Below are 11841 nucleotides of genomic sequence, written 5' to 3'. Positions count from 1 at the left end.
AGACCAGCAAGTTATACTTTTGTGTCGGGCGTGCTGATTGGACAATATTATGAATGATGTCCAATGAGCGATAGTTTTACTCAAGTGGCGTTTTAGTCCCTTATTTACAAAACAAAGGGTAAAGCTCGTACAGATGAGAGAGGGCCGGATTCCATGAAGGGCGATTTCACAATGTACAACCATGTACAAGTTTGTTAATCGGAACGATGATAGCACAGTGTACAGCGCCGTAGCCGAAGTGCTGACGAAACGTAATTCTGAATGGCTCTGTGTTCAGAAAGACAGTGCCCGTTTTCATTTGATGCTCGGCGAAATCAACAAGTTACCTTTTGCAAGGCTTGGTAAGATCATTGGATGTTTACATCAGTGTTTAGTGCACAGCGACCTGACGATCTAAGTACGGCTGGTAGAATCTAGCAGACAACATATACAGTAATTCCATACAGCTTAGATATTCATTTCGTGGCCAGTAAAGAAAAACCCTAAAAAACTACGTAATGATATAAGTATATATACATATTCTGTTGTAGTTTAAAAAAATAATATTAACAATATTGTGCTAAATTTCAATTTTTAGTAACATGTAAATGTATTTGTATGTAGTCAGATTGTTCAAGCTCGTACTAAATTTGAAGCTGAATCAGCAATTTATGATGACAATTTTTGCATGTTATCAACTTTTGAGAAATTTGCTAGTAATGAAGTGGTTGCTAGCTATAGCTTCATTACCAATTGCCTGGCAGAAAGGCATTCCTTCATCTTTATAAATCTTTATAAATTTCAATAGCAGTTGAATCAAGCCAGCCCATCAATGAGCACAGTGCGCAAGAACGTTATTTTAAAACATTCTAATGTTATTCAATCAGTAAGTAGGAACCTCTCATTTTAGTTTGAATTATGAAATTTATAATTATTTATAAAGATGAAGAAATGCCTTTGTTGCACCAATAGTAGTTTTTTCTGTTTTTTGTTTGTTTTTATGACCCATCTATTTATTTGTCTGTCTGTGAAGATGAAGAGAATGTGTTTGCTGCACTGATTAGCATATTTCAAAATTTATGTATTTGTCTATGCGACAACTTGAAATTTGAGAATTGAAAAAAAAAATTTATTTGAATTAAGGGAAACATTTTATGATTTGCAAGTTTAATAATAATTTGTGGTTACTAATCTTTCAAGCACTTTTATGAATTCAATGTCAATATGTTATGATGAAAAATATTGCATGCATGTAACCACAGATATTTTCTGTAATTCACTCGTAGTCTCCTATCACTGTCTCTTTTAAAGGGCATGGACAAGGCATGAATCCACTTGTCAATTATTACCGCGGTTCTGGAAGACTGTGTCGAAAGACAGCACTTGTCAAAACACTGCAAGAATACTGTTCAAACTGCAATAAAGACCCATTTCAGATTATTCCACCAACGTATTATCTCTACCCTAAGATAGCTGATGTACCGATGGAGTCTGGCAATAGCCTAAAAGCAGTTAAGATGCGAAGTATGCAAAACAAGACAGATGAAAGAGAAGCGTTTATGAAATGCTATCACAAAATGAAAGAGAATAAACAAGGAGATGTATGGATCGCTAAATCTACGTCTGGTGCTAAAGGTGGGTCATGAACTTGATGTTCATCTTTTAATACTAATAATAATAATGATGAAAAAGGATAGATATGATGTAGATTTATAAGAATTCTGTGCTAAGGTCTACTGTGTAGTTGTAATAGACCATTTTCCGTTCACTGCGAGAATCACGCGTTATGCGTGAAATCGAACGTAAAAACAGGACAAACAAAGGTCATAGCGTCGTAGTCGCGTCAAACATCGCGTGGGATTCGATAAACGCAAAAGTATTTCGGGGACATTTCCATGCTTAATAATGTGCTGTCCACATTTGATGATAAGCAATTTCGATTAAGTAAGGGTATTCGGAAGCAATATTCCTCTGTCGAAGATCGGCCGGTCAATGTAAGCTATGAAATAAAGAAATTCTAGTTCAAAATCAAATCGTTCGATTTTTGCGGCAGACGTTCGACGCGCGTCATTCATGCATCTCGCGAGATCTCGCAATTGTACGGAAAATCCCCTACTCCTCATTTCAAATCCTTTAAAAACAGTATTTTGAAAGATCTAAGTCTTATTCTTGTTAAATATTTTCAGTCAGGTGCTAGGGTTTCTCAAATTTGTTGGTCACTCTGAGATCCACAATTGATTCAAGGATGCTTTGAATAGTGTCAAAATTGCTTACTGGCAACACAGATAAAACACCAATAGTATTGTATGGAGTCATTCCTTTTGCCTGTCGACATCAGAGCAGGTAATCATCACTAGAGGGCGCTACATACTTGAAAGGTTCTATTGCTTTACTGCAGTCGTGCAACTACAGGGCTCATACCACTAATTGAATTTTCATAGACGACAATGTTAACATATGACGAGATTGCTATATGAAAATGACGAAGAAAGTTGAAAATATGGCTCAAAAATGGGAAATCAATATGCCAGTAATCAACCATATGAAAAAAACTAACATGTTGGCCAGCTCAAACTCTTGCAAATCTCAGGTAAACAAGACACACCTACTGTATTTGGATTGCACCAAGAGAAATCACTGGAAAAACACCAAGATTAGAACATCCAAATACACACAGAATAAACCCACAGGTACACATCCGCTAAGTAGTAAACAAAAGACCACATGTTTGTCTCACCTCTGACCCAGGTGATTACGCCCTCAAACAGGGAGCACCTGAGAAAAAAAATATTTAAAAAATGTCATTGGTTCTTGCTAGGCATTTAAATTGAGGGCTACGAGCAGCCATTGGTTAATTAGTGGCATGAGACCTACATAATACTAGTAGTTGTGTTCAGCCTACACTCTAGCACAGAAGACATGCATATCAACTTGACCACATTGTGTCCACATATGAGAGGGACCTACTGTTAGTCCAGACTAAAGGACGCCCTGTCCATCTAAGGGATGGCCAAAACTTACTTATAATATTAAAACTTGATTTCTTAGTACAGTATTCAGGGAGGTTGTAATACCTGTTTTAACTCTATGATTATACCATAAAATCATATAACAATGCAAATGCAGTAACTGTAAATTAACAAGAAGTCAGTACAGAATCTCATTTTCAGTCTATTTTGTTTTTAAGAACAATGTAAGTATCTGAATTCACTTGCTTTGATTGCCATTTCAGACATGTGACATACTGGAATTAATGTGGATATAATAGTAAATATATGGACACTGTGTCTTATAACTTTAAGGGGTTTGTATGAGCCTAATGGATACACACTTGATCCATACTTAGGGGTCAATATTTTCTAATAATGGATCCTTCAAGTTAGGTAAAAAAATCCTTTAGGGAAATCAAGTAAAGCATTTTTTATTTAACCAAAATTTCTTCAATAGTCTTTGATTTTTATATTTTACCAATTCTTTCATATTCATCTGAAATTTGGTTGGCATTTGAGAAATACAATGTAGAATAAACCAAGCATGAAATTTTGCACTTAAAATCCTGTAATAACAGGATTTGAATTAGGTCATCTGATATTGCTGTGAGAATGGAACTTGGTATTTAATGATTATTTGAGGCATTTACTTATCAGAATGAGAGTTTACTCTCCTCCGCTAAGACTCTTCTATACAAAATAAATAAAAACTTTGATCAATTTTCAACTCTACGAATTAAAAGCTTGACACACAGTATTAAACTACTGTAAAAGGGTTAATTATTCACTGGGTTTTAATTTTGTTTATTTCACTGACTGGAAAATGTGCTAAATTAAAACCCAGTCAATATGTAAAATTGAGCATGGAACCATTATCTAAATGATAAAACCATGAATTTAAAACCCACTGAATATGCCCGAAATGCTAAATCAGTGAAATTTAAACCCAGTGATCATTTCACAGTATTGTTACATAATACTAGGACTAAGCATTATTTGACAATAAGAGCAGACTGAAGATTTATAGAAATATTTGTGATTACAACTGTAAATCAAATGAATATCTTAAAAAAAACTGAAAACCCAACCCACAGAACATTTTCCATCTGATATTGCTCATTGGGTTGGGTGATACCTTTATCAACTGTACAATCTCAGAGAATACTTTGTTGTTATGTAAGTTTAGTTTATTTTACCTATATACCTTCAGTAGTAGGAGATCCTGGTCAATAACATGTTTCATAAAATAAATTTGTTTATCTGTAATTTCTCAACTTTTGTAGTTGATGTTTACCATATGCATTTTGTTACCAAGGTTACAGTATGTCAGTGGCTACAAATTTGTAGTATTATAAATCCTGTTGTCATTGCAGACCATTATTACCACATGCTCACATTACTTTACAAATCAACTTTTTATTTCTTCTCAAGGTGAAGGAATATTAATATCAGATAATCCACAACAATTGATTGATTATATCGATGAACAGAAACAGAGCCATGTCATTCAGAAATATCTCGAAAAACCTCTACTTCTCAATGGTGATAGAAAGTTTGATATTAGGTAAGTATATAATTTGTTGGTGATCAATTTACAAATGATGATATCCATGTCTGTTACGAGTTATTGGTTAGGAAATGAACAAACCAACAAACTGGCAGAACTTGTATCTTGTATTACATGAGACAATTGTATACTCTTTTTGCTCTATTACCGGTAGTAGCGCATGCACTTACATGTATGTAAAAGACCGAGTTTGTCTATGGTCAAAATAAGTTATATTCACAATTTTTCATTGACATGTGCTTCTATATTAGAGATGTATTTCTAATAGAGCACATACAATAGACATGAAAACATACAAATATAATATTATGAGGTTAATACGAGGATGCCTCCAAGTATGCACAAAGGCAGTACAGCGAGAGTATTGACCAAGCGCAGCAAAGGTCAATGCAACGGCGTACTGTCTGAGTGCATACTTTGAGGTATCCTCATAATAACCTTATTATTATACATCTTCCCTTTCCAAGGATACATCATGGGAATGCCGAAATCCAAAAAGTTTAGAACAGAATCAGCGAACTTCTTTGTGTGGAGTCTGGTCAAACCCTGGGGTAGTCATGTTTGTTTTTATTATTAGAGAACGTTTATGCATGTAATCATTCCATATTTGGAATTCGCATCTCCTAATATGGTATGATGAAAATACCCTGTAAAATACCACAAAATCACAGTATGCATGCTGTAACTTATGGCATTATGGTGACAGATGTTTTATAAAAAATGTCATTGAGAAATACTATTAAATGAGAATTGTGAATAAGATCATTTATTGATACCGGATATATCAATTATTAACATAAGCTCGGGTAATTTTTCAAGATTACTGGCAAGTGAAATTTGGGGTAAATTACAAAATGTTATGTCATGTAATTTTCTTGGGAGTTGCAATTGTAATTTGTATTAAAGTGAAATTTTATAAATAATTATAATGAAGTGTCGGTAAGTAACATTATGTTGAAAAGCAGTGATGATAAACACAATAATTTTCACACAAACCAAACTCTACTAACAATTCAATATGGTGACAAGTACGCATTTGAGTTTTGATCTGGGCAAATTGGACGCAGTGGTCCTGGTGAAATATGCAGTGGTCCTGGTGAAATATGCAGTGGTCATAATTTACCTCTATAAACCTTGGTTCCTTCTCTTTTCTTATACACTCTGATCTACGCAACACTAGAATTTATTTCTGTGGATGTGTGCACTATACATATGTTTGTATGGGATCCATATCTTGTATGTGTGTGGTGCAACAACCTCTGCCCTTTAAGTACGAATAATACAAGTGCATATTCACTGTTCGTTCATTTGATATAAATTACATAATAAATTCAAAATGAATTATTATTATTCAGTCACCTTAAAGATCATTGTTGTTTGGAGTAGTTCCATGCAGATATGGAATTACAGTAGTTGTAAATATACATGTATTGTGTTTTGATCCCTATTTGTGAAGTGAGTAGAATGTAAGCTTATGAAAAAAGAAATGCTATGTTACGATGTATAATTGTATAACAGCTCGATGCATGGCAATTTTTTCTTGAAATGTACGTATACTGTATTGAATTTTGCATTTAGCAATCAAAGCACAATACTTAAAACCAGTGCATGTATCAGAGTGATGTGAGACAATGCAGCAATCAGCTGGAGTTATCGCCTTTGACCAATCAACATTATCCAGTTTGTACAGCACTTTTATAATTATTTTATAAATGTTAGGGATTATATGAATTCCATTTACATGGAGAACACTGTGGTACTCACAATCTGTGATACTGTTTTGATACAGATGTTGGGTTTTATTAGACCATCAATACAATATTTACCTATACAAGGAAGGTGTATTGAGAACAGCGTCTGATCCGTATAAACCACAAGACTATAGCGACACTACTGGACATCTTACAAATCATTGTTTACAGGTATTTAATAAACAATTCATCTAACAAACAAATTATTATTATTGAGTCAGCCATTTTGAATGTCTTATCTATTTTATAAATATTGTGTTTTTGTTTTTTCAGTAATAAAGAACATACATTTGCTCACTTTACACAGCAGTATTTTATCAAATAAAACTATTCCTTCTCCCACCAATTAACAGGAGATTATTTCTTATGTGTTTATATGGTTGTAGTTTAACGTGGTCCAAAGTTCGCTCTGGTTTGTTAGAGCTATTAGCTGAAATAGCACCCTTGACTGGAGATTGTCATTTAGATAGTAAGGCCATGTCAGGGCTCAGTCCTGATGAGGTTTAACCCCAAGGGTTTATTTGAGGCAAACATGGCTTGCATTTAAAGGGCGGTGGTCGTCGAGCCGCGTTCTGTTCGATATAGGACTCATAGCGGCGTGTACAACGCGTGTAAAATACATTGTTTATTTACATAAAATTCAAACGCGCACTGCGTGATGACCACCACCCTTTAAACAGTAATTTTTTCTGTCTTGAGTTTTTGAACTTTTGATAAAATGCTGTTGTGTAAACAAGTTAATTGACTGGGACTAAACTACTATTCTATTTTCTGTTAGGAAGCACTGTCACCTAATTTTGGCAAATATGAAATAGGCAATGAAATGTTTTTTGATGAATTTAACAGGTGAGTTAATATAGTGCTGAAGATTTCAAAATTTTGTATATTTATTGTATATTTATTGTAATTGACAGAACAGGACTATATAAAATTAATATTTTCAGACTTCTGCAAGATATGAGTTGCCACAGTGTCTGGAGGAACAGACTTTGTTGTAATATTATGATTAAATGTTTATAAACTACATATATCAATACAGCAATGTAGCATAGCAGTTCAGGTAGCAACACTACAATGTTGCTTGGTGGGTTGGTTAATTAGTTATTTTTTCTGGAAACAGTAATGGTTTGGATTTTTAGTCAGATGTATTGAGACTTGTGTTTTGAGTTCCATCCATCCGACATAATTTCAAAGATTGTAGATTGATCTTTTTTAGTCCCCGTTTGAAAACAGGGACTATTAATTTAGGTTCCGTCTGTCTGTGCGTCCATCCGGAGCCATTTCTCGGACACCCTTTGACCGATCTCGTTCAAACAGACAGGCTGCCATTTTGTTTGATTCCTCCATAAGATATGGCCTGATTCAGTTCGAAGTTTGAACATGGGTATTATACTTCAAGATAACACAACACCGGTTTTGTTTTGAGATTTGATCAAATTTGTCGAAATATCTTAAAATCACAGTCTGTAATGTGTTCGGAACTGTTTCTCAGTGCTGAATAAGGCAATTTCAATCAAACTTTGTATGAGGATCATTACGTTACACATATTTTTGTCAAAGTTTGGTCCAAAATGGCGGCCATTTTTTTCTTCCTTTTTTGTGCCGATTCCTGTGAAAGATATGGCCTGATTCACTTGAAAGTTTGTACATAGGTAGTGTACTGCAAGGTAACACAACAACATGTTTTGTCTTGAGATTTGATCAAATTTGTCGAAATGGTGGCCATTTTGTCAAAAAAACGTAAAATATCATTCTGTAACATGTCCGGAACTGTTTCTTGGAGCAGAACAGGGCGACATGGCCTGATTCAGTTGAAAAGGGCATTTTCAATCAAACTTTGTATGATGAACTTACATATTAGGTTACGATGCAAGCCATATTTCTTTTGGAGATACTTGAACACTAATACCCGGTACCAATAAAACCTGGTGTGTTTTAGTGGTTGTCATGACGAATCATATATTTGATGGAAGATGTACAATGTGTGTAAAATACATTTCCAAAAATTTGTTGCACAACGACCACCAACCTTTCAAAAACTATTTGTATTAGTTATTTACAGGACAGATACCAAACTGAAATGGAAGAGAGTTTAATACCTCAGATAAAAGAAATAATCAAAGAAAGTTTATACTCCGTCCAAGTAGTAAGTATATATACACCATATTTGTTCTATTGGATTTAAACATTGTGAACTGTAATTTTAAAATATAAAGTATTTTGATTATATACATGTCTATGATTTGTACATTAGCGAATGTGCTTCTAATAGAGACAATATGTTTGCCAAATTATGAATAGTTGCAACACTAAAACATCCACAACAGTGGTGTCAAGCCAAACACAGAGTACTTTTACCCCCCCCCCCCCCATTGTTTGCTTAACAAGTCCCTATGTGAATGACTCTACAAGGTTATTACTTGTCTACACAGCATATCAGTACTGAAGGGCTCTCCTATCACAGCTTTCAACTATTTGGTTTTGATTTCATGGTCGATAGTGATTTCAAAGTTTGGTTAATTGAGGTGAATGGATCGCCAGCATCTGCCGAGTAAGTATATTATCGATAGAGAGTTGTGACATTGATGTATCATACTCCTTAAACATTTTTTTCACTATTACTGTATATACCGGTAAACACGTCTAGAACATTACACATGGTACAGTGCCATGTCTCCTTAATATCACATTTTATTTATATACCGGTTATACATTAACAAGTTGTCAGCGATAACTATTAGTAGCTACACATTTTGATGTCTAATTAGCATTTGATTTGCAAGCAGAATTTCAAATAATTCTATTTTTTGGCAATTGGATCTGTTCATTCGATATCTTCCTGTCCAAGACTCCTGATATTCCTTGAGCTTACTGATACCCATAGCACCAATGGCTGGATAATGTAGAAAATTATTGTGTCACTTGCATCAACCAACTCTACAAAGAGGTGAAATCAAGGGATAACCATACCACTATTCTTTTCCGTTTCAGAAAATTGTTACCAGGTCTTTCATCTGCTATTGTTACAGTCGCTATAGATTCTGTTTTTCCTCCACAAAATGAATCTGAAGACAAGGAACAGACGCTATTCCAGAAGTTGAACTGATGTCAAAATCACGTTTACTTCCGTCCTGTACACCAATATTTTTTTTTTTTTTTATAATTAAACTGTTTTGGTAACTGGTTTACCAATTTGGGTTTTATATCTAGTCTGAAGTGGATCCTTTGGTCGTACAGTCCACTATCTCAGTTGCATCTGTTCAGCGTTTTACTGTGGACCAGTAAATTAAAATCAACAAAAAATAATCACACACAAATTAATAAATTAGCCTTCAGTAAATTATTTATTACTCCGATAATAAAAGTGCATTTTGTACAAATAGTGATTTCAACAAAGCCATCACTCATTATTAATAATTTTTTTTTTTTTTGGGGATACATTGGGGTGAAAACGATAGCTCAGTCATTAAATATAAATTGTATTTAATATGGGAAAAACACTGTAATGCCACAGCAACACCCAGGCCAATTCAAACTGAATCCAAATTGTCAACGTTGGATATCAAGTTTTTTTTTGCCACAAGAGGGCAGGCTTCATGAGCATTTTCTGGGCCTGCAATGCATGAATTTTTAAAGTACTGGGTTATACAGTACATTTTATATATCATATGTACTTTGATAATGTAGAGATGTTCTTGATGTGATTTAGTCAGATTATTATCAAGTAACACCATTTATAGAATTTGATATGATTGTATTATTGAAGGGTATTGTTTGATTTCTGGAAAATGTTGGAATTATTATTATGATAATACATAAATGTAATAAAAATGGTGAAATAAACATAATTCAGAATAAATACTTTACATGCAAATGAAATAGATAAATGACCTAATTTATTGCTACATGTCCATGATTTCAACGTAACATCTGACTAGCACTGATGTGTCTAGGGATACTTGTTTCTATTGTCTATGGGAAAAGCAACATTTTGAAAAGGATTTTCAATGTAACTGAAAATGAGTTGTACAAATTAGAAACGTTACCGTGCCATCAGCCACTTGCGGTAAAATAACCAATATTTTAATATGACCAGAATGATTGTAGCAATTATGGAAAACAATAAGACTAGATGCATGAAGATAAAAACACACTGATGTGTTTCGGAAATGTGATTGCTTAACTTGAGAGAGAGATAAGTTATATTGTGACAACAGAAATGTGACCATGTTATTTACGAGAATCATTTCGATAGACAAACAAATGATGCAAATTCAAGGGGGTTATATGTCATGGTTATCTTAGATCTGAAGAATAAACTTCAACCTACAGCATACCGTAGTTCATATTCAAAACATTAAATATAAAATAATGGATTTGTTATTAAAAAAAGTGCGACAATGATCTGTGATGAATAAGCGAAATGCTGTATTTTGAAAAAGGTATGAGATATTTTTTTTATACTGTGACAGCTGATGTGAAAGTTCTAAAAGCGAGTCGCATACTGTGTTGTGGGATGTGAAAGAGAGAAGCCAGCTCTCAATGTGATCCAATGTCAATTGTACATTTTTGACTAAAGTGATAATGCAACTACATTTTTTTTCTTTCTTTTTATAACCAAAATGTCTTTGAAATCTACAAAACTATCATTTACAATTACAAAAAAAACAAAAAAAAAACTGGAAGACTAACGCAGCATGGTGGTACTGCCACCTAAAGGCACTTTATGTTGTAAGTTAATTATTAATATATTTTATCAAAATTACAATAAATTCATTATTGAGAGGCACTTCTAACACTAAAACATGTACAACTGTATTTTCAATGCCTTTCAGATTAAAAAGAACCACAGTGTTAAAGAGAGGTCAACTCTGTGATAGAGGAAAAATAGGCAGCACCAGAAAAACCCAAAACCATATTTAAAAAGTCCCAGAAGTATACGAAAAAAGATTGCATATTATTTTTGTTTCTAGTCCATATAGTACGGTAAACACCCCGTTTATTATAGCAGACTGGCACTTTGATTTCTCCCCTCTACACTGTTCCCGATGTTAAGTACACTGTACAGATAGATTTATAGCATAGATGGTGGATCCCCTCTAACTTAACCATGTAACTGGCACCCACGTTGGTTCTACTTGTATCCTGTTAATCTCACTAACAAGTTCATTATAGGCTCTGTCAAGGTCAGAGTTGATGAGCACATAGTCAAAATAGTGTCCATGTGTGTCCTCCATCTCACGACCTTTTTCAATCATATCCCGGAGCTCCTCATCCTTTGGAGAGAACAAACGAACACATGAGGCATTATTATGTAAACCTTGGACTTCCCACATGCTGGAGAGACAGGTTTTATACATGGGCATGGGTTGCATAAATGTGTGAGGACAAAAATGGTTTCGAGTATTAATTTCATTAACAAGATTACTCTTTACTTGAAGGTGATGTTTGCATGCAATTAGAGTAGCAAGAAAGTTCAGTTTGGTTCAGTGATGTCATATTTCAAGATAGCGCCCTCAGTGGCAACATTTGACAAAGCTCAATCCAAGCCATA

At 34.1% G+C, this 11841-nt stretch overlaps 2 protein-coding genes across 3 annotated transcripts in view; one reads left to right on the top strand and one right to left on the bottom strand.

The window, feature by feature from the left end:
- Positions 1-113: 113 nt before the first annotated feature.
- Positions 114-10166, top strand: LOC100372948 (tubulin--tyrosine ligase-like). The gene is made up of 8 exons (XM_085493673.1): positions 114-341; positions 1291-1614; positions 4401-4533; positions 6326-6458; positions 7066-7133; positions 8340-8433; positions 8720-8838; positions 9279-10166. The coding sequence occupies exons 1-8, from the start codon at positions 182-184 to the stop codon at positions 9391-9393; spliced, it is 1146 nt and encodes a 381-aa protein (XP_085349799.1). The 5' UTR covers positions 114-181; the 3' UTR covers positions 9394-10166.
- LOC100372796 (protein PALS1-like) overlaps positions 9613-11841 on the bottom strand; it is a 44226-nt gene continuing 41997 nt past the window's right edge. For both annotated transcript variants that reach the window (XM_085493665.1, XM_085493670.1), the window contains one exon: positions 9613-11563. In XM_085493665.1, coding sequence (XP_085349791.1) covers positions 11387-11563 — 177 coding nt within the window. In that variant the 3' untranslated portion in view covers positions 9613-11386. The remainder of the gene's footprint in view (positions 11564-11841) is intronic.

This window comes from Saccoglossus kowalevskii, chromosome 2 (genome assembly GCF_978046115.1).
Source record: "Saccoglossus kowalevskii chromosome 2, keSacKowa6.1, whole genome shotgun sequence".
Taxonomy (NCBI): Eukaryota; Metazoa; Hemichordata; class Enteropneusta; family Harrimaniidae; genus Saccoglossus; species Saccoglossus kowalevskii.
This window is presented reverse-complemented; position numbering and strand designations above follow the sequence as displayed.